At 39.6% G+C, this 27,526-nt stretch overlaps 1 protein-coding gene across 2 annotated transcripts in view; it reads left to right on the top strand.

Moving 5' to 3' along the window:
• Nucleotides 1-167: 167 nt before the first annotated feature.
• PRKN (parkin RBR E3 ubiquitin protein ligase) overlaps nucleotides 168-27,526 on the top strand; it is a 1,383,066-nt gene continuing 1,355,707 nt past the window's right edge. The window contains exon 1 of one of the 2 annotated variants that reach the window (XM_050789297.1): nucleotides 168-271. In XM_050789297.1, the coding sequence (XP_050645254.1) occupies nucleotides 265-271 (7 nt within the window). In that variant the 5' untranslated portion in view covers nucleotides 168-264. The remainder of the gene's footprint in view (nucleotides 272-27,526) is intronic. The other variant, XM_050789298.1, reaches the window with a different exon arrangement.

The following is a 27,526-nucleotide window of genomic DNA, read 5'->3' as shown; positions in this document are numbered from 1 at the left end:
ACGATTGCTGGGCCTGAAGCCGGAAAGGGAGGCGGCGGAGAGCTGGAGGGCAGGAGGCGTGAGGAAAAACTACGCATTAAAACTACGACTCCCAGCAGGCCTTGGGCCGCGTACCCTCCGCGCGTGCGCATTCGTAGGGCCCGGCGCCGGGGCGGGGAGCCCTGGAAGATTTAACCCAGGAGAGCCGCTGGTAGGAGGCGCGGGCTGGCGCCGGTGCGCGCGTAGGCCCTTTCCTGGCCCGCAGCCGCCACCTGCCCAGTGACCATGATAGGTACGTGGGTACCTGCCAGGTACAGCCTCTCTGCGCCGCCCTGCGCCCCGGTGTGGCCTCGGCCGACCTGGACCCCAGGTGCCAACTGTCAGTGACGGGGCCAAAGTGCCGACGCCGTCCCCGGCCCGCACCGCCGGGCTCTCCAGCTCAGCGACGCGGGCCCGGGGCCCCAGTGTGTGCGTTCCAAGCCCTCGCCCGCCCGCCCCTGCTCTGAGCGTTCCCGTGAAGACCACCTCACCGGGGACGCCAGGCGGCCCCGCACCCCCGGTCCTCGCTCATGGTCCTCCGGACCGTGTAGGGTCCCGAAGCCTTCGCCCCGCCGCCGCCCGTCGCCCTCGCGGCCCTGGCCAGTTGTCGTGCGGTTCAGGACCCATCGAGACCCACTCTCTGTGGGGCTCTTTCAGGAAACCCCAGCAAAGCATTAAACTCTAATGGAAGGCACCTGGTGAGGGTGGCTGGGCGCCACAGAAACTCCTCCAGATGAATCTAAACTTCTTGCTCCCTCGGATGTTTCCTTTTAAACTTCTCGTTGGAGGGCTGAGGTGAAAGAAAAATTGAGAGTAAATAATAGCCAAGATTACATCTACTGCCTTTTGCAAAGTAACTTTTTTTTTTTTTTTTTTTGATAAAACACAATGACCGAGGTGCAATTTTGTGAACAAAACTTAGTGGCATCAGAGTTGTTCGTGATCACTTGATGTGTAAGATGAGCAAAGGTGCAAAGGTCCTCTTCCAGGGTTGTGGAACCAAAAACTACTTTAGGGGCTGTCCCTAAAAATGAATGGAAATGCACCATATGTTTAGAAGCCAGTGCTATATGGGGTTTCATTATTGTGGAAGTTTCTCCAGGTTATGTATGGAGGGTTTAGTGAGCTTGTTTAGGGCTAATTCCTGAGAAGCGTCCCTTACAAAACACTTTTGATTGCAGTAAGTACGTTCGAAATCAGATGTGGTCTGTCCAGAAGAAAGGTGAGAGGTGGATTCATAAAATATATGACCTTTGTGCACTGAAAACACTTACTACATCTGTTTTTATTTATGAAGTTATTGTTAAAATGTAACATTCTGCCCATCAGAGGGAGAATCAAGCCAGCTAACTGGCATTGTCTTTGTCTCTGTGGTGAAACATGAATGTTGTCCGACCTTTCTTCCCTTTCTAGCATGGTCTGATTTTTGGTGAATGACTTGAAAGTTAACCAAATTACGAAAAAATTATAATTTTTTGAGTCTTCTTGAGCTCTTTTTAGGTGACATTTACGTAAGATTCACTTGTAAGCACAAGTCTGAACTGAATCAGAAAACCAAGTAGAAGAGATTTTCCAAAATCTGTGCTATCAGTAGTCTACAGGAAGAAAATAGCCTATACCTTATTTTGAAGACAGTTAAATACATTTTATTTTAATTTAACTTAATCTAGTGCACAGATAATTTTAAGAGAAACAAATTTATTGTAAAGCTATATGAAGACAGGCACTTAAGATCTGGGATTAGAGGCGTAAGCCACCATGCCCAGCCTCATTAGCCACATTTCAGTAAACATCTGAATGGCCAGTTTGAGATTTGGGTGTGGTGAACAGTGCTAAAGGTAGGTGAAAGTGAAAACCATTAAAAGGAAGCCTTGGAGTGATGGGTTTTGTGTTTTTGTGACAAAAATTCAGAGCCAGGAAAGACATTATAGATTCTATCCAGTGATCAGTTGGAGATCAAAATGTAAATAGTATGTATCTGGGATTTTCTGTTAAAGGTAAGAGTGCTTCTCAAAGCTTGCTCCTTTCAGGCCTATGCTTTCTCTGTTACACTCACCTTGTTGCGGGATTCAGGAGGACGAGAGAGACCTCAGGTTGAAACAGGAGAATCTTTATCGAGTGCACTCAGGCCCAGCTGACTCACATGCAATAGACTGGGCCCAGAATAAAGACAGTACTTGACTTTTATACACACTTCACAAAAGGAGGTGGGCTAGCTTGAAGCAAACTTACAGTGGTGTCAAAGCAGGGATACAGAGGCAGGACAAAGACAGGACTGCACATGACCATTGCCAAGCAACCCAGATGTTCGTTATCTAGGTTTCCCTGGGCACAGGCTTATCCTATAACCTTCACTATGGTGCCCAGGCAGCTGTAGTTCAGGCCTACTCAGGCTTCTCATGACCTTCGTTGTACTTCTTAGATAAAACAGAATACTTGAAATCACTAGTTACAGAGAACAAGAGTCTATAAACTGATTCCATAAAACAAAGGAAAATTTGTTTTTCTTCTCCCTGTGTTGAGGGAGTGCTGGGAGAGTCTCCAGAGCACATTCGATAATATTATCAAGACTCTTCCTGGATCTGGGCTGTGCTGTTGCTGCCTCTGGGACAAGTTAGCCTAAAACAGGAAAACTTATTTCTTTTTCTTTTTAATTTTATTTTTCTTTAATTTCCCGCCCCAACCTTAATGCAAATAATATTCTGCCAGTTGGAGAAACGTAAAGATGGGTTTCCTGGTAGAAGAGGGGTAAACAGGACTGACTGCGACCTAACTGCTAGTGGAATGTACCTTCCTTTTACTTTCTCAAAACCAAAGATTCCCTTCTTGGGATGAGGACTGTTTCATAAGTCCTTACATTTCCCACCTGGATTGCGATTGATATGTTGAATGCCCTGACCTGGGCAGCTATGGAAACGTAATTTAATTGAAGTCGGTTAAAAATTGTGCCTTTGTGGAAGGTGTGGAGAAGGACTTCAAGATAATATAAAGCAGAATAGAAAAGCTTAAAAGAATTCAACGTAGAAAAGTGTAATTTTTGGTATCTCTATTAAAAATATATTTTGACTTTTTTAAAAATGATCAGTTTTTTGTATTTAAAATGGAATGTTAGTGGTGATAATTTGTGGTATGTTCTAAATGTTCTGTAGAACTGGATTTAGGTATTTGAGTAACAGCAGATATTAGAGTGCTTGGTTATATATACACCAATGTTGTCAGTATTGAAATACACATTCAGTGTCTTATACTTTTAAGAAGATTTTTGATTGACAAAAACCATTCATTGGAACATAGTCTCTTCTATACCTTGTTTCACTTGGCATCTCTTTGAGAATTTACATATCTGCATGTACAGATTCACTCCACAGCAGTTCCTGCCTAGTGTTTTATAGGATACACTAATGAAAATATTTACCAACAAATAAGCACTCATCAGGTTTACAGACAACTGTTATCAGAAATGTTTGTGGACATATCTTTTTACTTGCACATGTAAGCATATATGTAAAAGAGAAATCGTATGACAATTTGAGTTAAAGAGTTTGCAGATTTAAAATATTCCTAGGTATTTCAAAATTTTTCTAAAATAAGTTGCCCTATTTTACAAAGCTATCTAAAGCCTCCACGAATACAACATGGTAGTAAAGAGCTGCCCTGCCCCTCTGGCCTGAAAATTACCAAAAGACGTCCTTCCCGAGACTGACTCAGCTTTCACTAGCAGAACACCTCCTAGATCTCCAGTCCCCACCTCTCTCTCACCCTAGGTGTAGTGCCTTTCAGTGTACAAGCTGCACAACTGTCCTTGGTGGCCCTGCCCTCCCTTTCAGTGTGTATAAGGGTGCCCATTTCCTCCCACGTGCCATCAAAGATTTTTTATTTTTGCCCTCTTGACAGATGAAAAACAGCATCTTTTAACTTTGCAAATTAATTTAGAAGAAAACTTCCCATTTTCATCTTATAATGTGTTAGTTTCACAAAAGCAGATGCGGTGATTTCAGCACCTGCTGTGTACCCTTAACTGCTCTAGGTGCCAGGGAAACGAGGGAACAGAGCAGAAAAAGTCCCTTGCCATCAGGAATGTGCATTCTGACTTCACCATTTGCCCATATATCTGCATGTTTGTTTTCAAGCGTGTGTGCAGTGAATTTTAAAGTCTCAATTTATATTTCTAGTTGAATATTCTGTGTACTACTCTTTGCCCTGCCATTTTAATAAGTTGATGAAAAGCAGCTCTATGCCTAAGTACCCCAAAGCTTCTGTTTATGATGAGGTAAAATTGTGTCAAAAATAGGCTCTAATAAAGTTTTGCATAGAAGATTTTATGTAATTATATAATAGTTTTTCCTTGAGTCGGTCCAAAAGCTCTAAAATGACCCTTTGTCCTTTACAGTTTTGGCCCTATTTCTGAGGATATTTTTGAAGTCTGCATTTTTTGAAACCTCATAGTTTCATTGCCTGAAAATGATACAATGAAAGTACTTTGTATTAAGATATGTAAATCCATTCCTACCTCCAAAGCTTTTTTGAAAGATGCAGGAAAAAAAAAGAGTTCTTACTTCGAAATGCTTCATATTCCTGAGAGCAGTTTTAATGCAAAAAACTTTATTCTGTTAGCTTTTAGTTCTTTGATCAATGAAAATTGCTTCTTACCTACTGTTTCTTCAGCCTTTAATTGTAGCCCAGTGCTTATTCAATGTTTCTGTTTTCATTTGCATTTAATGAGCTCATTTTAAATGTTTCTTTGTAGTAATCTGAATGGTTTCTCTCCCTAAATTTTGTAACATTAAAGAAAGAGACTCATGTGACAGTTGGCTGATTTATGTTACAGCTTCCCTCCCTGGCTGATTTACTTCATCCTGTAGGATAGAATCTTGGTTCAAAGGAAATACAGTAGCAGGATTCTTTCCCCCAGTAATTTCCTAATTACCTAGGACTCTAACAGATTCACTCAAATGTCTGTTTTTCACCAAATAGAAACCTTTTTTCCTTGGATGAATAGGTATTTAAATTTATGATTATTCAGTGTCATTTCTTTATACCATATGTATTAGGTGGTGCTGGGTAGGGGTGGGTACACACAGGTTTTATATATCTATATATTGCCTATGGGGAAGGCACATACAAATGACCATTTCTTCCCAATGAGTTTATGGCCTAGTTGGGCTGATTAGGCTTACATTAGTGGTATAGATTCCACCTTCACCACTGCAGCAGAAGAGTAATTAGAAAGATGTATGTATGTATCAGCACACACATACGTGCCTGCAACATGTGATTTTTTATGTTTCTTTTGCTCATGTGATTCTCTTCGAATGCCCTTTCTTTCTGTTGTATGTCTGAAAACTACTGTTCATTATTTAAGATCCAATTCCAATGGCACCAACTTCATATGAAATTTTATGTGTCACCTTCTCACCCTCTTTTCAGTGTGGGGCAATTAACACCTCCTTTACAGTCAGCCAAGATATTAGCAGCTACCTTTCATCAGGTTCTTGTTCATAGTCTAGAAGGGGTACAGAAAAGTAAAGATTTACAAACCTGAAAGGTGGGTATCATGATACAGGTTTATACAAGGGAGAACTGGAAAGCTCAGCCTATTGAGCATAGAAGATCCAATTATTTCCCAGTGGAGCCATTCCAGTTGTCCTGCAGGACAAGTAGGAGTTAACTAGGTGAAGGAGGCCTTCTAGACAGGCATGGAGGGGAGAGAAGAGAATGGAATGAAAGGTATCTGGTGAGGCTGGCAGGCACACCAGATAAGCTTTGTCAAGGAGGTGGGTTTAAAGTTGGTGATAGGGAGGAGTCACTGAACCATTATCTATGGAAGAGCATTATGAACAGGGTGTCTTTTAGAAAGATGTCCATGGCAGTAATAGAAAATTATGAAATAGAATGCTGTAGAAAATAGTTACACTAGTGTCAATAAGTCTAGATAAAGTGTTAATAGCTTTTATTAATAGAGGGTAGTCTTTCACTGAGAATGATGGGGTAATCGTGTGGTAGGAGATAGCTTTTCTCAGGGTGATGACATTGATTTGATACGTCATTATATCATCTCGGATTAAGGGCCATACTTCTTTTTAAAAAGTTCTTATTTTTGTAGAATAAATTAATGTCTCTCGTTGACAGGTGTTTTATGTCATGTTATTAAAGCTTTAAGTGTATTTGTATTCCAAAAATAGTGTGTATCTCCTTCTTTGATATGTGAAACATGATGCTTAGAGTTCTATTTATAGTTTCTTCTCTGTGTGGAGAGAACAATGTCATCAGAACTGTGGATACTGTGTCACCCGGAATAGTGCAGAGTAGAGTTTCTTCTTCATAGATATCTGCATAACTCATATACCTAGGCACATATTAAGACCATCTATGGACAGATGTGTGTATTTTTAAGAGTATTGATGGATTCTTGATGATTTTCTCCAATTTACTTTTACTCTGAACAGAGGCCCCTGTAAAGTTTCATGTGAGAGCCCTTTGGAGGAGAGAATGTTCAATAGTTAGCAGCCTCACCCATTTTGCTCAACTCCACCCCTACCCTCATCAAATGAGGGGAAAAATTAGTAATTAGGAAACTATTATTGCTGTCCTGATTGAGACATTTTTTATTATTTATTTATGTAATTGTTGAATACACCAGTTACTCCTATTGTGAGATATTTTTGGAGTTTCAGTGCATAAATAAGATCTTATGATGAAGCCCTTGGTAACTGCATAGTCAGTTTTAAAGCTTATTGTACCTGCAGAGTAGATCCATTTTCCAGATCATGAAATGATAGGAAGTAGATGCCTGAAACTTGCTCATGTTAGTACAATGGAGAAATAGGAAGGAACATTTGTAGTATCTGTGTTTCGGAGGTCAACCTTTAGTTTTTGGGCTTTTTTTTTTTCTTTTACATCTACCTGCACTTCCTCTTTTCTGTCCCCTCATTTTTTTTCTTTCCCACATTCCTTGATTTTCTGGGAAGCTGGAATTTAGCTTTTCATTCTTCAGCTCACAGGAGCAGCTGTTGTCTGAACAACAGGTAAGTTCTTTGTTACTTGTTGCCACAGGGCTTGACTGTGGGTTGTAATGTTTCTGAGGGTTATCACAGGAGTGGCCTGACCAGAACAGACCAGGCTTCACCACAGCTCCTACTGGAGACATTCCCTAGACTGGGAATTGTCTGCAGTGGAAATCTTTGTAGCCCCTGGCTCAGCATTTTCCTTCCAGGGAAGTCCAGTCCTGATTACAATTTTTTTTTTTTCTATTGAAACAAAGTTGGGGAGTGGTGAACTCTGGGCAGCTAGAGGATGGGGGCAAGTTAGGTTTGCTCCTTGGAAAATTAGACAGATTTAAGAATAATATTTCATGTGCTTTGGGTCTTCTCTCCACCCTTGAAATCGACCTTCTTTCTCCTGAAAGGCCTTTATAGCTCTCTGGTGAGTTCCCAGAGTGTGAGAGGTACAGATTTAAGCACAAGTGAGGCCATGTTCTCTGAGGTGGTGCTTGTCTGGGCTGCTGATCACAGACAAGGGTAGACTGCATGAGACAGTTGACATTCACCAAATTTGTATAATTACGTGTGACAATCTCTAAATACATTTTTACATGAAGATGTCTGAATTCATAGGATCAGATGGGAAGTATATGTGTTTTACTGGGCAGTCAATTTAGACATAATCATGTGATACAGAGAAAGATATTTAGTAGAGATATCTACTTGATTTTAGTCCCTTTTAGTCACTTTGGGGCTGGGCACAGTGGCTCACGCCTATAATCCTACAACTTTTGGAGACTGAGGTGGGAAGATCACTTGAGCCCAAGAGTTCAAGACTAGCCTGGGCAGCATAGCAAGATCCTGTCTCCACAAAAAATAAAAAAAAAATTTATTAGGTTAGGTTTGCTCCTTGGAAAATTAGACGGATTTAAGAATAATATTTCATGTGGGCTTTCCACTCTTGTTCATTTAGGAATCTGTGAGATGCTCAACCCATGATTGAAATTTCTTCCTTTTGTTACTCTCTAGAGTTTTCTCCGTTATTCATTGTCCCTTTCTCGTGTGTGTGTGTGTGTGGCATCTGCCATGTCTCACTATATGCAGAGTTTCTGTCATAGGTATTGATTTTTATATCATCTTGATTTCAAAGAAGTCACCAAATAATCTTATTCTCAGGGTCTGAGTTTTATACCCTGTCTCTGCTTGTTTTTTATGTTCTGGCAATTTCTCAGCATTACTGCCCATTTTAGAACTCTATTTTGTTGTGTGGGGGACAGTTCTGGAATGATTTTTTTTTTTTTTTTTGAGACAGAGTCTGGCTCTGTCGCCCAGGCTGGAGTGCAATGGCGCGATCTCGGCTCACTGCAAGCTCCACCTTCCGGGTTCACGCCATTCTCCTGCCTCAGCCTCCCGAGTAGCTGGGACTACAGGCGCCCGCTGCCACGCCCGGCTAATTTTTTGTATTTTTAGTAGAGATGGGGTTTCACCGTGTTAGCCAGAATGGTCTTGATCTGCTGACCTCGTGATCCACCTGCCTTGGCCTCCCAAAGTCCTGGGATCACAGGTGTAAGCCACCGCGCCGGGCCTCTGGAATAATTTTTAATGGAGATTCAACATCTAAGAAACTTTCATATTGGATCAAGACATGGTTGTCACAATTCTTTGTGTGTAAATTTATTAAAAATTCCATCTGGATTTTGCAGCCAATTTAATCATTTTATGCTTAATAGAGTGCAAGTTATACAGGTAAAGTCAGTCAGAGAGAGAATGGGGACACTATTTGAGATGAAGTTTCTAGAAGTAATAAGATTTTTTTGTCTTAAAACAGTGGTGATAAGATGATTAAGTGATCTAAGATGGACAAATATATGTGAGTTCTTAATAATTGGGAAAGATATTTTTTAAAAAGTGTTAATGTGACCATTTAGTTACCATAACTGGAGACTAAATAGCATTAGGGGCCATTTGTATATGTAAAAATATCAGGAAGTATACCCCCAAATTATATCTTTGGGTTGTGGAATGTTTTCTTTTATTATGATTCCTGTGTTTTCCAGATCTTCAGCGTTAAGTGTATGTTGTTTTGGAAATACTGAAAAGCAATGTGTTATAAACACAACCTTAAGAAAAGGACAAATGCATCACTGTTGTAATACATTTAAAACTGATTCTACTTTTGTGTCAAATTATGTCAGATAAATTTTCAATGGTAGCATACTATAAGTAAGCTCATTTTCTGGTCATAAAAGTAGTGTTTTCAGGAAAACAAACATTAGAACCATTATTTCACTTTCTTTAATATTATACACTATTGGGGCATGGCCTAATTACTGTATTAGTTTTTGTATAGTTCCTGTTGTTGCTGTAACAAATTACCACAAGTTTAATGACTTTTAAACACAAATTTATTTTCTTATGTTTCTGGAGGCCCAAAGTCCAAAATGACAATTTTTTTTTTTTTTTTTTTTTTTTTTTTTTTTTTTAGACAGGGTCTCCCTCTGTCACTCAGACTGGAGTGCAGTGACACAAACACAGTTCACTGCAACCTTGAATTCCTGGGCTCAACCTCCCGAATAGCTGGGACTACGGGTGCATGCCAACCTGCCTGGTTAATTTTTTTTATTTTTTGTGGAGACAGGATCTTGCTATGTTGCCCAGGCTGGTCTTGGACTCTTGGGCTCAAGTGATCTTCCCACCTCAGTCTCTGAAAGTTGTAGGATTACAGGCGTGAGTCACTGTGCCCAGCTCCAAAGTGACTAAAAGGGACTAAAATCAAGGTGTTAGCTGCGCTAGCCCCTTCTATTAATAGAAGCTCCTGTGGAGACTCCTCTTTCACTTCTGGAGGCTGCTGGCATTCCTTGGCTCCTGGCCACATCACTGCAGTCTCTGCTTCTGTGCACATTGCCTTCTTTACTGCCATCAAATCTTCCTCTGCCTTCCTCTTAAAAGAACACGTGGGGTTACATTCAGGAGCCACCAGGATAGCCTCTTCGTCTCCGGATCCTTAACTTAATCACATCTGCAAAGTCCCTTTTGTCATATCGTGAAACAGTCGTAGGTTTCATGGACAAGGAGGCATTATTAAGCCCCCCACAGTTACCAGTAATGCTTCACCATTTGAACGTATGATTAGGTACTTCCTTATGAAAGAAGAATGACAGAGAGCTACGACTTGATTTTTGCCTGTTGTGAGGTCACTTAAAGGTAATGCACTAGTGTTACACATGAGGTGTCTAGTGTGTGTGTGTGTGTGTGTGTGTGTGTGTGCCGGGGGGTGGAGTGTATGGACTAGTTGATGAAGTTAGCCAAGGACATAACTCACTTTTCAAGGTAGTTTTCCCAGGTGGCAAAAGAAGGTGTGAATATTCTCCTGAACTCCCATAATGCACTGCAGCTGGGTAGTTTGAGGTACCAGGTTGCTAATTTGTATCCTGTAGAGAAGGGGAAGTTTTGTTATGCTTTGGACAGGAGATACCACTTCACTTAACAGATGATCAGGCAAAGTAGAAGCAAATAACCATTATATGTATGTTGCTCTCTGATTTGACAGTTCACGACACTTAATGATCCCTGGAATAGTTTACCATTTTCCTGCCCTTTGTAAATAATAACTAATATGGGTTGGTTGAAAATTATACACTTAGAATTTTAAAATAAGTTGAGAAGGACAAAAGAGCGAAATCTTGTAGTTTCTCACAGATGTCAGCATAGAATTTGGTTTTCTAAGGCAGTTTTAACAGAAACATTTGGAAAGTACTCCATTACACATTGTTAGTACAGTTAGGAGAAACTCTACAGTCGTATGGAATACATTTTTTAAATAGATGAATGCAGAATTTGGTTTTTAAAGAAGAAACATTCATTTTTTTGCTGAAAAAAGAAAATGTTAAATTCGGCAAATATTTATTGACACCTTAAATTATAGGATTTATGATAGGCACTAAGCGTGCGTGTCTAAATGAGGAAGTCACCGTTAGTGAAGATGCTGTGTACACATGGAAAGTAACCGTTGGCAATAATAGATGTTATTGTGGAGGTGCACTTCATTGTGTGATAAAGCAGGGGAACCTTCCGCAGAGGTGGAATTTATTTGAGCTGGATCTTAACAACAGACTGGACTCCTGAGAAGGCCAAGAAAGAAAGCACATTCGAAACAGAGGGGCTGGCCGTAGCAAGATGGCAGGCTTGTTAGCAGAGGCTGTTTTGGGAAGGATGAGTAGTTGACCGGATGCAGCACAGGGAGCATAGAGTAGGAGGTGATGATAGATTAGGCTGTCGGGACCAGCTCAGTGCAGTTTTCCATGCCATACTGGAGAATTCAGGTTTTGCTCTGAGTAATGAGGAACCACTCAATCTTGATGCTAGGAACTCTAGGGCAGTAGGAAGTGGCTGTGCCTGTCACTGAAAGTGATATATGAATTCAAATTTGAAATATAAAATAAAGTTGCCAGTAGCCAGATTAAGCACTTGGAGCTATTACATGGCTTCCCACTTAGGATCGTTAAGCTATTAGGGCACTTAGCTGTACTTTAATATAATCAAAAGGAACAAACCCTTCAAAAGGTTTGTGTACTTCAGACTGTCTTGACAGAATTATTTTCCTCTAAACTTTAAAAACCAAATCTCATTCCATCTTTATGGTGTATCTTTACTTACCTGCCTTATTCTTGAGGAAATAAGTGTGCTTGTACTTAATAAATAATTGTTGCATAAGTGAAAGTGTGATTCAAAGGAGAGGAGACCTTTGTCCTTGTCTCCAGTTTGTCTTCCCCCATGTCCCTTGAGGAATCCAATCTCTTTTGTTATTAACCTTTGGGGTGGGGCCCCACTTCATTTACCTTTGGGGCTCCTAGCCAAGCAGAATCCCACTAAGTGTTGAGATGGGAGAAAAAAATTAAAAAATAGGGGAAGTAACTATATGCCTTGACTTTGGTGAAAGTTAAGCATCTTCAAAATGTTTCATATTCTGAGGAGATGATTCATTAATTTTAAGAGAGAGAGTTTTGTCTGTCACCTTTTCCATGCAAATACTGGAGCTAGCACAAGCACGATGACTTTTCCTTTCTTTCTTTTTTTTTCCCCCTGTCCTTTACTGTTGTTTCTTCTTATTGCTTCCCTAATGCTTGCCCTTAGAGGGAAGTGCTTAAATTATTTGAATTTTGGAAGCAGTAGAGATTTTTAAGTGGTTACTCTATGCAGCATGTTTAGGGTGTAAATTACATGGATGCCTTGTCTCTTTTCCACCTTCAGCTTTTAACTTTACAACAAATGCACTTTGGCTTCATTGGGGTCTGTATTTACTTGTTTTCCTAATGCAGCTTTTCTCCATGAAATGCTCTCAGTAGAAACATATGCTCAAAGCTTCAAAGTAATTACAATATCACTAAAAGGTTCGTAATCACATTACTGAAACTCAATGTTAAAAAATTTGATTTTTCTTGATCCAATCATTTCAATTTAATTCTAGGCTACTGCATGATTGATGGAGGAAACATGACAGTGGAAAGTCAGGGGGTATTTATAATGCCAGAAGCCTTGGAGGGAAAACCTCAAGGCAATTTAATTTGGGTGGGAGCTCATGTAAATTATTCTGAAGGGTTTTTTTAAATGGGAAGAGCAGGTGTGTTTCAGTGCCAGCTCTCAGGGCCCCTCCCTCCCTGTCACGAGTGTCCCTGCATCTCCTCAGCCCCTGCTCAGACAAAGGCCCCCGCAAAGCAAAGAACGAAGTGTGATTTTTTCCATAATTGTCTAAAGATACTCTTTTGTGTTAAAGACAGGTTTACACTTGAACGTTTTTCTTGGGAATTGGGGGTAGTTTTGAGATATTTGCGTCTGTTTACAGTAAGCAAGCACACCTCCAGCAGGGCCACCACCTAATTAAGTTATGGGACATGCCGACAGCCTCACATATCCATGAAGACACAGAGTGGTGTGAATAAATATATCTACCTTTTACCTCATTGCTCTCGGGGGCAGAGAAATGATCACACATCACATTCCTGACGGTGGCTATTCTGAAAAACCATTTATTTTTATTTTTAATGAATTACCGAGACAAGTGAATGGGAAATTTCTGAAGCAATGTTAATTTTCTTAATTTTTAGCACAGTTTGTTTTAATCATATACATTACAAAGCAGTAATTTTAGAATATTTACCAATTTGCCTTTGATATCTGCGCAGCTAGAGGTCTGGATCTAATGCTGAGTTATTTTAATAATTAGCTTCTATAATTCTGCTTCTGAATGGTTATCTCATCCTCTCTTTTAAGTTCTTTTTTTTTTTTTTTGCTGTTAAAAAGCAGTTTAAATAATAGCTAACAGACAAATCTTTGCCAATCGTACATAAAACACTTGGTGACATTTGAGTCTTTTTATTAAATTTCTGAAGGTGAATTTTGAATCCTAATTGATGTGCTTTTGTAGGATTTTTGATAATGGGATATAAGACTATGGTATTTCTTAACACTTTTTATTCCCTGAACCTGGCATACTTTTTCTGCCTTCCCTTCCTTGTTGCAAAAGAGACCTCATTTTATAAATATCAGTTTTCTTGTTATTATTCTACATCCTTGAAGGTAGGTTTTTTTGTTTGTTTGATTGATTCTACTTTTTGAAATCAAGTTTGGAATTTAAAAAGTATATTGCCCATGGCTAGTAGCACTTCTTATTCACTTTCTTTCACATCTCAAATCACCCTTCTGTTCAAACTGTAATATTACAGCATCTCATATACTTAGTATTTTTCCTCCACACTCTAGTGTGGTGAACTGGTGGTAATAGTGCCCCTTCAGAGGGGTTTTACTCGGCAGGAACCGGAACTGAAGTGAGTAACCCTAGTTTTATGTGGAGGTTTCATAAGCTGGTTAGGCCTAGAAAATGGGGACGTGACCCTTGTTTTTACATTCATGTGTTAATAGTTTTCTCTTGCTTCCATTAAATAATCTAGAAAGATAGGTTCCACTTTAGGACAGCTATGTGATTTCATGTTTGGACATTACGTATGGGGATTATTGTCTTAACTGGGTTTCTATCATATGCCATATGTGTTGCAAGCCAGAGATAAACATGTTGGATCTGGGATTTGATTTTTACCCTACTTACAAACTAATAAGTTACCCTGTTTATATCATGGAGACTGGCAAAAGACATGAGATGTGGGTCAGAGATTACGGGGCTTTATTACTCATGGTATACAAGTTGTCTCAGTGTCATGCTCTTTACTCTAGTTCCTTTGCCCCTGAATCTTATAGGGTTGATGTGATGTAGCCCAGATGGATGCTATGCATGCAGTAGGTTTGCATTGCAGATGATGACTGCTGAGCTTAGGGAATCCTCCATTTTTATAGCAAGCAGTAAGCATGCTCTTTGTCTGGGGTTAGACATTACTTCATGATTTAAGGTTATCAGATGTATACACAGTCCTGAGAAATGGCCCAGGTAAAAGAGCAGTCAGGACAATGCAGTCTTGGTATCCCAACAAGACATGCAGGGAGTGTAAGAGGACCAAGGAAAACTGTCTCTTTCAAAACTGAACACTTTATCCATCCCCATCTTGGCTTTTGGTAAATTTTTACATGAGTATACCACCTGTAGTCACTCTAACAGAGGCTGGAACCAAACTAGTCAACTTGTCTCATACCGTCACTTAATTAGGGCAACAATCAATAAAATCCTAAGCAGCAGGATGAAGCCAACCTGCTGTATTGACTTCATTCAGTCTCTCTGCCTTCCCTGACCAGAGTCTCTGATTCAGCCTACTATGAATAAATCCCAGAGGGAGACCAGTAGGTCTTAATTCAAACAGTCCAAGACAAGGCTGTTATCTAATATGATCTGTGCAAGGAAGTTTGCAATGAATTGCCCATCTTGGGACTCACTGTCAATGATAATAGCTGTTTCAGGAAGCAACCCTCTTACCTAATGGAGAGACATTCTGTGGCCCACTTTCCCCCATGTGGAGAGCACAGGCCACTCTAGTTTGGAATTTGTTGTTACACTTGATTCTAATCAGCATTACACTGTTTTGATTAAGCTACAAAGTGTCACTGAGTTGCTGCAATGTAGATTGCCAAACATGGCATTAGCTGGGGCTGCTTGGGAGGCAGGAGAAGCCTGTGAATTTGTATGTCAGGTTGAAACAGTGTTGAAGCAATCTGTGAGTTTGCACAGGTATGAGGGGAAGGGCCACACTTGGGAGATGCTGTTGGTGGCATCGGCCCAGCAGAATAGCTCAGGACCAGTCATGTCCACATGACTTTTCCTGTTTTTTTTTTTTGTTATTGTTGTTGTTTGTTTGTTTTAGAGAGCAGTTTTGACCAACAGCATGATTTCAGTTGGTCTCATCAGAGAAGGAGCCCTTACTACAGGCATCTGTATCCATGACACTCAGACCAATCAGCAGCAAAGATTTGTTTTCACAATGTGTAGTCCTACAGAGGGGCTCCTTTAATCTGCCAGTCTGTAGTCTTCCAAATGGCAAAGTAGACAGGTCATCTACAGCAGTCCAAGAGTCTGTAAAATATGAAATGCCTGGTCTTTAGGAGCATTGTCTGACAGGGGTCAGAACTCTCTGTCAGAGAAATGTGCTGACTGGTCCTTTTGGCTACTGCTGCTCAGAGCCCACCATCGGCTTTTAACTTCATCAAACTGTCAGTGAACCAGGCCATCCTTGATGGGAACCTCTGAGAGCCTTCTTGAACCAGCAGCTCTGTTTCCGGTAGTGGAGTGAGGGATATGATTTCTCCAAAGAAGTAGCTGCCATTATTTTCATTTAATACTGGATGATGCTAGGGCTGGACGCACTGCGCCCTTGAATATACCATTTCCATTTGACCGGCAAGGCCTCTTAGGCCCTTCCCACCTCTTTAAGTAGACTCACCGGAAAATGGGATTTCAGGTGTTTGTTTTTCCTAGCTCCATCAAACAGGTGATGCTGTTATGGTGGGCAGGGGCCTCTGCAGCAGTTCTGGAACATGAAAAGCCCTTCTGACACTTCAGGAATTAGGAAGTGCAAATGTATAATACATCAGTTCTTATTATAGAATTAAATATGGGAGCCACTACCACAACACCACATTGAATAAGCCCAGAGGGCACCTTTACAAGGCTAGTTCACCTCCCCTTACCCACTGGGAAACACTAAACCCCATTAGTTGAGTTCAGTGTGCCTTTCTTCCATGGACCAGGTAGAATGGGAACTTGGAATCATAACAATTTGAGTTCCTTTCTTCTCTCATCATACCAAACAATTGTATGTGTGTGTGTGTTTGTAGGGGTGCCAGGGGCTTTCTGTCCCCTGGGGATAGGGAGACCTTAAACCCAGCCCAGTCATCCTTCTCCTTAAAGCAGCTGAGTTCAGAATAGAGGGGAAGGGCGGGATCAGGTAGTATGAGAGGGACAGGAGGTCCGTATTAATCAACAAGGCTCATTTACTGTGGCCTTCAAGCAGCAGCCTATGTGGGGCTTAACCAGACTTCTAAAGTTGATGGTCTACACAAAGACTTGTATCAGGTAAAAAGGACGTTACTATTGAGACACTGTGTCAGCGTTGAGGACCCCTCGCTCAGCAGCCACACCCACATTGCCTTTCTTGCTGCCCCATTGTCATGATAACACCCCTATCCCATGGAGGAGAATGAGTGCGCAATATCCATGGTTCCATTTACATACTCATTTCAATCTTGCCTTTCTTAGCCTCATTAGCACGCAGGACAGTAGGGACTCTTATTCCCACCCACCGCACCCTGCTGCCCACCTCCTAGGCAACAGCATTTGCTCTCAGATTCCAGGGAGTTTTTTATATCCCTGGACCCAACCTCTGGGCACTTTTTCTTCCTTCTCCGGATAGCCATGTTCCTTCACCAAAACTGTCGGGTCTGAGATATGATCTTACCGTGCTTAGAAGCTAACAGTATATGTGTTGTTTCTCATACATTTCAGCCAGTTACTGTTTCATGGTTACTGGCAGAAGACATGAGACTTTTGGGTCAGAAAGAAAACGTTTTATTGCCCCTGGCACAATAAGCAGCATGAGCACCAGCATATTGGCATCAGTTGCCCTTGCTTTCAAATCCTGTGGTCCAGATGGATGCCAAGAATGAGTGAGTTTGCATTGCAACTAAGGAACTCTGAGTTTGGGGAATTCACTGCTTCTATAACAAGCAGTAAGTCAGTCTGCTGTTTGTCCAAGGGGAGAGGTTGCCTCATCTGTCATCTGCAAAAGCAACCTAAGAAATAGCCCAGGTTAAAAAAAAAAGAAAAAAGAAGTGTTCAGACCCTTGATGTCTTGGCATACCCAGTAAGACAGCGGTCTCCAACCTTTTTGGCACCAGGGGTCGGTTTTATGGAAGACAGTTTTTCCGTGAATCAGGGCAAGGAGGGTGGTTTCCAGTATAATTCAAATGCATCACATTTATTGTGCACTTTATTATCGTTACATTGTAATATATAATGAAATAATCATACAATTCACCATAGTGTAGAGTCAGTGGGGGCCCTGAGTTTGTTCTCCTGTAACTGGATGATCTCATCTGGGGGTGATGGATGACAGTGACAGATCATCAGGTGTAAGATTCTCATAAGGAGCCTGCAGCCTAGATCCCTCACATGTGGAGTTCACAATAAGGATCGCGCTCCAATGAGAATCTCATACCTCTGCTGATCAGACAGGAGGTGGAGCTCAGGTGGTAAGGCAAGTGATAGGGAGCAGCTGTAAATACAGAGGAAGCTTTGCTGGCTCTGCTTGCCCACCGCTCACCTCCTGCTGTGCAGCCCAGTTCCTAACAGGCCACAGACCCCTATGGCCTGCGGCTTGGGGACCCCTGCAGTAAGATATGTAGGCCCAGGGAAGACTGCTCTCCCAACAAGGTTCTTTAGGTCTCTGACTCTATGTCAGGGCAGAAAGGCATATTATTTCTGAAGCTGCCTGGAATGAGGTTAGGCCAGCGGTCAAAAATGAATAACAAACACTGTTAGATTTTTGGCCTTTGAGTTAGTGAAATAATAGATATTTTCAAAGTGGGAGAAAATTCGGAGTATAGAAGAGAAAGAGGCTAATCAATTTCATGTTTCATTTAATGTTTCATCACTGTTAAGAATCAGTGTCATGAAAGTCGTGTTAGGTTGTTTCAAGGGAAGCAGCTTTGCTGCCTGTTTCCAGTTTATTGACAATGTAAAATTGGCTTGCTGTGTTTGCTTTTCTGCAATACTTAGGGAAATTTTATTTTATATTAACTTTATAAATGGTAATTAAGACAAAGATATGATTTCTACTTCTATTATCTTGAAGACTCGTCTCAGTTTATTCGCAGGTCTTAATTGGGGCATAAAATCTGTAAGTTCCTAGCATATATGTCTATGTAGTTTCTCATACAGTTTTCAGATATTTTTATCATCAACATTCATTCAGTTTACTTGGGGCACAGCTGGATTGAGTCACTAGGCATATGAAAAATCAAACATAGTAACCATTCTTTTTATATTTTCAAAATAGCTTTAAAATATGCTATTGGCTTTTATGTTTGTCTTATCAGAGCCATAAATAAATTTTGAAAATTAAATTGATGAATTATTTGTTTATTTTCCCCTTACAGAAAAAAAATATGTTACAAAAGAAAGTGATACTGGCCATAATCCAGTGGTGGCAGATTCATGCCTGTAATCCCAGCACTTTGGGAGGCCGAGGTGGGCAGATCACTTGGGGCCAGGAGTGGGAGACCAACTTGGCCAACATGGTGAAACCCTATCTCTACTAAAAATACAAATATTAGCCAGGTGTGGTGGCTTATGCCTATAATCCCAGCACTTTGGGAGGCCAAGGCAGGTGGATCACTTGAGGCCAGGAGTTTGATCGAGACCAGCTTGGCCAACATGGTGAAACCCCATCTCTACTAAAAACATAAAAATTAGCCAGGCATGGTGGCTTGCACCTGTAGTCCCAGCTACTCAGGAGACTGAGACACGAGAATCACTTGAACCTGGGAGGTGGAGGTTGCGGTGAACTGAGATCATGCCACTGTACTCCAGCCTGGGTGACAGAGCCAGACTGTGTCTCAAAAAAAAAAAAAAAAAAAAAGAAAAAACAAAAAAATAGCGATGCTGTTTCTCTAATGTGACAATGAAATAGAATATTTGTGAAATTTTTAAAATCAATACAAAGATAACCAGGCAACTATTTTTTATTTTAGTCCTTCATACTGAATAATCCTTCTAACAATGTGTGTCCTTTTTCCTGCCATGGTAAATACAGTAGACTGAACATATTGTGTATTACTCTGTTCTGAAAGTATTGTTTATTCTCTTAGAATCATCAATTATTATTGAGCAATAGCACAAGTGTAAAAAGAAAAGTGGGTTAAGTTGGATGCCTAATGGTCACATAACTTAATTTGAATACTTTCAGTTTTTGCTTAATAAGTAATGTTTAGATATTGTACATCCTAAAAGTGAGGTTGCTAGATACCTTTTCCACAGTATATTCATATAAGAATTATCTTGATTTTGGTCCAATAGTTATTTACAGTTTGCTGGGGAAAATCTGCTTCTTTCTCATTAGAAAGCATCCTTTATATATATTAGAAATTTAACTTAGAATTTAATTAACTTTTCTATATTCACTCTACAGCTACTTTCTTGAAAGCTATCTTTCTTAATTTTGAGGTAGGAAAATCTGTTTGAAATTTTTGATCCAAGAAAAAATTATCTGGATTATTTTACTTTTTGTGGTAGCCAAACAAAAGAGAAGTTGTTTTCAAACAAATAAATTCCATCAGTGGTATATGATCAATATGATCAGTAGACCAATATAACATTTAGCTGTTAGTGTGTTCTTAAAAATGGTTTAGTCATTGATCTATATCTATGATGGATTCCCTTTATGTTTTGCAAACAGAAGAGTAAATGAAATAGATAAAAACAATGCCTGATGGTTATTGAGTGCTCATGTTGTGTGTTGTGTTTTAAGTACTCTTATTTATACCACTTAAATCTTTACAACCTCTTGTGACACTGTCATGGTCCCCATGTTACCCAGGAGGAAACTGAAGCTCCAAGAGGTCTGATCGCTTCTCCAAGATTAGAGTGAGGATATCAGCTGAGGAAGCTTACGCGCTTGGACGACACGGCTGCCCAGGCTTTGCACTGTGCTTGGCTTTTATTTCCCCAATTCTCTTACCAGGTCTCTTATTTCTTTCCTAACAGAACCCTCCCCTCTGCTTCCTGAATCAGTTTAGAGGCTAAAATAGCAGATGAAGCTAAAAAGTTTCTTTGACATATAACAATTTCCTCCAGAATTATCTTGTTGAAAGTAAATAGCCCATCTGGCTTCCTCTTTTCACAGAGCAGAACTCCTAAGTGAGCTTTGTGACTGAAGCTGGCTGAGTTCCACGCAATGCGCCTGTTGGCCCTAAGCAAGACGAGCACAATCTGTTTCTTCTATTTCTAATAAAGGAAAAGAGTTCCTTCATTTGCCTCTTTAATTCATTGCTTGAATTTTATGTCCTTCTTTCTCACAATGGCAGCTTTCCTGCTGTGGTCTTTTTTTTTTTTTCTTCCAACCTTCAGGTAAATTTGAAACTGTATAATAAAGGCTTTTCAGTACAAGGACACCACAATGAAATAACATTAAAAGTTGCATTTTAAAACCATACCAAGAGATTGTGAGCTGTGTGACTCCTGTTGATTAGCAGGGGCTGGCGGAGGTGTCTGAGAAAGCTATGTTTCTGCTGCCCCATTCTCTACCTACTCTCTGAATAAATAGAAGTGTTTAGTGCTTTGCCCTAGAATCCACGGGAGTCAAACAGCCAAGCTCTGCACACCCTGAGAGTTTACCTCTAAGTACCTTAATTTAGCTCCTGAGTTTACTTCTAGGAAACAGCAGGAACTATCCCTCTAGCCCTGATAATTACCTTCCTACAGGGCTGACTGAGGGTTACAGAATAGGGGCTTAAAAATTGAACCTGAATTCTCTCTGGCCAAGAAAATCATTTGATTCTTTCTGTCTTGCAGAGCAGATAAGAATCTTGTAAACTTTATGAGCCGTTAAATGCATTATTTTAATTTCTAATTTTCTTGTGGAACCAGGTTTCAGGAGGTCTTCATGCAGTGTTTGATGTCTTTCCATGACTGACGGCTGCCCTCCGAATCTCATTATTTTTAGGAAGAGCTCAAAAAAGCCAGTTCCTTGACTGCTATTGTTTGCTCAATGTCAACTCAGAGATAGGGACCTCTAGATTTTATACTTGAGAATGTGTATTCTTACAGAAGCTCTACCAGATTCCGCTTGATTAAGGGCACTTTGACGGAAAGAGTAGGATTTCAGGCCCGGAGTATTTGGCCTGGTCCTGAGGTCTTACATTGACAACTATGGCATTGTGAGTGTAAATGATGTGGTGGTATAGCTGCTTCTAAAACAGTGTTCTTCTGAAACAGTAAAGGGGGATTTTCAAGGGTATCACTTGAAGGGGTGAGGAGGGGAGGGGCACTCTAAGAAAGGGTCTCACCTCTCAAGCAACCAATTTGTGTCTGTCTGACCCATCAGGCAGGTGTGAAGGGTTTCCATCATAGATACTGGAAAGTTAGAAGAGCCAGTTTATATTACTTATTAGTAAAGTCTCTTCCTATTTTAACATTTTTTATTTTCTGTGCTGAATATAGCAATTTTTTTAAAAAGCAAAGCAACTTTACCTACAAAGTAATATATAAAAATACATCTTTACCTTTGAAACTAAACTTCTTATATTTTTAAAATCTAAATCTCTACACACTTGGTAAATGCAGCAAAATTATTTAACTTAGTTTAAAACTGATTAAGAAAAATGCTGTTTTTCTTGTAGATTTTTATAATATAAACAAAATCCAAAGTCCATTTGTTTCACGATTCAGATGTGACCATCCTCGGGCACATCTGCTGTGTGTTAGAGCCCACCAGACCCATCCAGCTACAATAACCAATTCAGTATTCCTTAAGAAATGATCTTCATCATCCCTAATTCTTAGATGAGTCAATGAAGACTTGGTTTTTAAATCTAGAACACATTTTTATGTATTCACAAATATTTATAAATTATAACATTAACTAAAATTTCTTAGCTGATTATCCCTGGGAAGTCACATTTAAGGTGCATGTTTGGAAAGCAAATGCATTTCTGCTAAAGACATTTTAAGGCATCAGAGAAATATTCCAGTGAACTTTGACACATAGTTTAAGCACACCTAATAGAACAGACTGAGGCATTCATGTATCTAATTATTTTTTAAAGAAACCCAAGATAGAATAGTGAAGCCAGGAATTTGATTGGTGATGACCTAGTTTCATCCCTGGTGCTCAGTTTTCTAAGGAGTTTCGGGGAGAGGTGACAGCGTTAGTACCTGGGCAGGGAATGCCAGCACAGAGGCTTTGGCTTCCTAAAGGAAGGTTAAGGCAGATGTTCCCATAGAGTACCACACTCCCAGGCTGGACGTTCTGGCTACAACCCCCTGCAGCCCACCGGAGCCTGGTGGTATAGTCCCCTTCTGCCCAGGTGGAGGGCATGGCCAGCTCCACTTATTGTGTTAGTGCTGGGAGCTCAGGCTGCCCTAGTCCTCACATTTTGTCCTCACTGTTTGAATGAGGCTTTGCGGGTACCAGGTCAAGAATGTGTGTCTGGCCAGGCGCGGTGGCTCAAGCCTGTAATCCCAGCACTTTGGGAGGCCGAGGCGGGTGGATCACGAGGTCAGGAGATCGAGACTATCCTGGCTAACATGGTGAAACCCCGTCTCTACTAAAAATACAAAAAACTAGCCGGGTGTGGTGGCGGCGCCTGTAGTCCCAGCTACTTGGGAGGCTGAGGCGGGAGAATGGCCTGAACCCGGGAGGCGGAGCTTGCAGTGAGCTGAGATCACGCCACTGCACTCCAGCCTGGGAGACACAGCGAGACTCCGTCTCAAAAAAAAAAAAAAAAAAAAAGAATGTGTGTCTAAGTGTCCAAATTGTGCATCTCCTGCACCTGTGTCTCTTAGCTAAGGCGCTTAATTATAAAGCAAATCCCCCCCCGCCAAAATGCTGTCTGTGGCTTCCAGGTGAGAAGGGCCTCATCTGTGTCATGCTCTTGTAGTCTCAGCACCTGGGAAAGTACCAGCATTTAGTTGACTCTCAAATATGTTGAACTGATAAAGGAATGACTGAACACAATCTAACACCTTCACTGATAACTAAAACAGTGGTAATCGGTAAAGATAATCTACATGGAAGTATATTTGCCAACCAGCGTGTGTGTGGACTGTGCGTTCCAGTTGTCTTCGTGCATCATCAGGCCCTACTCATGACCCTCCGTGTGACTGTGGGACAGGAACCTCCCTGTGCACAGCCTTCCTTATCTGCAAAATGGGGATAGTATGATCTACTTCTTAGGAATCTCCAGAATTAAATAGAAAGTTCTTAGCCCCGTGCCTGACACACACTTAAGCTAGGCAGCTGCTATACGTGAAAGACATGGAAGAATGAAGAGTAACTTAGAGCCGGCCACTGTTACATTTCAGCTGCATAGCTCTACTGCTGAGACCATGTTCGGTTTTCTCAATTCCAGGTGTTTAGAAATATCAATCTGCTTTGGTTTTACCCACAGGATTTAAAATAGAATGGAACAGTATCACATGTTAATTGACATGAATTAGAAAGAGAATGAATGTAAATGTTAAAGTTCAACATGGTAAGGTAATATTTTATACATATTTTACATGTATTAAAAGTTTTCATTAGAATGGAGATTTATGTCATTGTATTGTAGTTGTCTTCATTACGGTCCTTAAATATAAATGTCAGAAATGTACTCTCTGTACTACTTTTTAAATCCAATAGCTTAATTTTCACTTTTAAGTAGTGTGGAGTCCAATACTAAAGTAAGTTTGTTTTGCTGCCACTCTATTAAAAGGTTAAATGTTCCTTAGTAGACTCACACAATGTTAAATAAGATTTTCCTAGTAATCAACACCTAGAATACTATCAAAGCTTGTGGTAAAATCTTAAGTAAATATATTCCAGATATAAAGTAAAAATTGATTCATTTAATTTTTGTCCTAAATAATTTTAAAACCTGTCTTCCAGTATTCCTTTCTGGTTAAATCAGTCCCCTTAGATATCAGTCAACTGTGTGCATGCAGTGGAGCCTTTCTCTGACACTGATTCATTAGGAGAGCTCATTTAAGGAGTTAAACATCTCTCACTTGTCAACACTGAGGTAATTATGCACTATTAATTCTCATGTCATTTCAAAAAGTGCTATTTTAAAACTATTCATTTCATCAATCCTGAGAACTAGGATAAGGTAGACAGCCTGCTGTAAACCAATTTAAGATGTGATTACATTGCTTTATTCCTGCAATGCACGAATCAGAAAGTTGATTTAATGTGAATACAGCTTTTGAAATGTTTCTTACTTCATTTTAGGAGATGAATATGATTAGGCAACCTTGAGAGGACAAAGGAGTTGATGTAGAAGAAAGGAACTTTAATTTATTCTGCTGTTTGCAGAATCAAGGTGGTAGGTAGGGAGGGCTGAGGGAGAAAATCAGGAAATGGTAGTTTTCTTTGTCCCTTTTGTTTAATGGAAACTTGTGTGGGTATCTGTTCTCTGCATATTATTAGCTGAGAATTAGAGTTTAAACTTCTTTACAGTGACCATCTATGAAGGAAGTAGAATATGATTTATTTTTTTCAAAGTAAGATGAATTCTATTGCTTAACTACTTAAAATTATTTTTAAAGGAAAAACTTCAAGTAAGTCAGAGACTCAATATATCATGATAGACATCTGAAAACATTGATTTCAACATCCTGCCAAGTTTGCAATACTTGAGGTTCATTAATATGCTGATTTTAAATAAATGTTAATGTATAAAATGTTGCTTTAAGTTACTTCTCCTAATTTAATCTTGTAGAACAATTGTCAAGATAGTTTTCACCTCATATTTTAAAGACATATCAATTTAAAGATGTTTAGTTCTACAAAAACAATATACTATGGTTTTTCGTATTTTGATTTAATTTGATTTTTAAAACCCTTGGTTTAATAGAAGATACATGGAAACAGTTCATTGATAAATGATACTATACCCTATATGCTTTCATGAGCTTCCATTGGTTTCATTTTGTGTGTGTGTGTGTGTGTGTGTATGTGAATATATGTGTGTGTTCCTATTGGAAATGAGTTTTTTAAGTTATACTTTTGCTAATACTGAAAGATTAGTGATGATGACATAACTGACATGTTGAATGTTGAGTCTAGTTGTACACTGACCTCAAAAAAAAAAAAAAAAGCGAAAGCTCCAATCTTAGAAGATTGTTGACCCTTAGCTTTACAGATTGTCTTATTACATTGTCTCAGGTCCTAGGTGTTTTGATTGGTGAACAGGTGTGCTGGACTTGTATGTTGTTTTTCTAATCACATTTGAAATGATTAATAGTTTATGTAGATTACTGTTGTAATAGGATTAATACCAGTGCTGGCCCATGAGCCAATTGTTTTTGCAATGCATCTCAAATTTTAAAAATTACTTTTTAACTATTGAATCATCTTGTGATTCTACCACGTTTCTGATAAAAGTTCATTTCCATTTTAATAATGGAATTAACTTAATTAATTTACTTTTAATTAATTCTCATCTTCTTGTGCAACAGTTAGGTTTTTAAGGTCTTTTATAGAAGTCCCTCGTTACATTATCTCTTTTAAGCATTGCTTTTTAGTCTGAAGCAACAGCTGCTTTTTTGTTGTTGTTAATTACAATTATAATCACATTGAATTTTGTTTCTCTTAGCAATTGGCAGTAGAGAAAAATCACATTTCATAAATTTGACTTTGGTATATCTGAATAGACATTAATCCTCAGATTTTAATGGTCAGCACCACTGATTCCTTTATTCAGCAACTTTTTGTTGATCTCAAAGGGAGTCCAGAGCTGAGCCTTTACAAACAAAAACATTTTTAGGCACATATTCTGCTGTGTAAAAGTTTATGTTTTATCTGGGGAGACAAGACATGTATGTAAATTAATTAATAGCAAAGTATGTCATGAGGCAAAGGAAAACCTAATGCAGATTGAAATGATTGCTTATGTACCAAAAGGACAGGCCTTGAATTGGATCTTAAAGGATGTATAGTATTTTTAATACTATAAAAGTGCTTTTATATTGCTTATTTAAGTTGAGAGAAATAGAAAATAGGAGTAGAGGATGTGTGTGTTTCATATAAGCATATTATGGTGAGGATAGTTAGGAAATGGGGCAATTTGAAGTAGAGATTCATAAGCTATCAGATTTAGAATTCAAAAAGAACAAGCAGAAGACAAGAAAGAAAGATGTTAACACTTAATACCTATTATTGATTGGGTGTTTTACTTGAATCATGTCACTGAATTCTCAAAATATATTCCTGTATTTTGATATTGTGATCCCAATTTTGCGATCTTGGGAACTAGATCTTATAATCTTGCTGAAGGCCAGCTAAGAAGTGGGTGGAGTTGAGATGTGAATGTTTAAGTGTTTGTGTTATCAAAGCCTTCACTACTTCCCCTGTACCATACTATAAACAGTGGGCAGAAGAGGGATTGTCTTGCCGTTCACACAAATTGAGCATGCTCGAAACATAGCTCCTCATCTCTTTTCTTCTCAAATCATTTTCTTCCTACTCATATTTCTTAATGGTGTAGGGGCAAAGCTTCTTTTCTACCCTGTGAAAGTTTGCTGAAAATGAACTGACAATAAAAAGATTAATGGGAGAAAAAGACTTACAAATTTATTTAACATGCATAAGCATGGGGGAATTGCAAGAGAATGATTACCTAATAACCCAATGAGGTCCAGATGCTTGTATACCCTTATTCATAGGGAAAGGAGAGATGAGGGAAATGAGGCAATTTTGAGGGGTACTAAATGATTTTTACGGGAACTTAATGAACATGGAAGATAGATGTTAGCTTGTCAATGATTATTTTTGTGAAGTGATTGAATATTCATTCAATACTCATTTTGGGATGAAGTTCATCGGGGCTGTAGGTGGGGTGGTTAATTTTTGGTCTCTTCCTCTGGGATATGAGTTTTAATCTTCTCTACTTAATGGAATTCAGGGAAGAGATCAAAGGTAATGTACTTCTCTTTGGTGGATCTGGTTTCTAGGTAGACAAGAGAACTTCAGAGAACAGCCTCGTCCTCTGGTTTGGGAGAGACAGATGATTGAGAGACAGGGGAGAGGAAGGCCAGAGAGACGCTTGGGCTCCTGCTTTGCTTCAGTATGTCAAAGCACCATATTTTGGGGTATTGTTTTCAGAACCCCAAGAAGGGCTTCACCATTCTTTCAGTCATTCAGACTTAAAATATTGGAGACACTTCTATTCTTAAAATTAGCTTTTGTTTAATATATGATGTTTGAATGAAAAATTTAAAAAGAACCTGGCAAATAATGGGTCATAGATTAAAACCTATATTCTTGATTATATCTCACTATAGTAAGCCTAAGCTCTTTTGATCTCCAGTGAACCGTATATGCTTTTCATGTTCC

This window comes from Macaca thibetana, chromosome 4 (genome assembly GCF_024542745.1).
Source record: "Macaca thibetana thibetana isolate TM-01 chromosome 4, ASM2454274v1, whole genome shotgun sequence".
Lineage (NCBI taxonomy): Eukaryota > Metazoa > Chordata > Mammalia > Primates > Cercopithecidae > Macaca > Macaca thibetana.
This window is presented reverse-complemented; position numbering and strand designations above follow the sequence as displayed.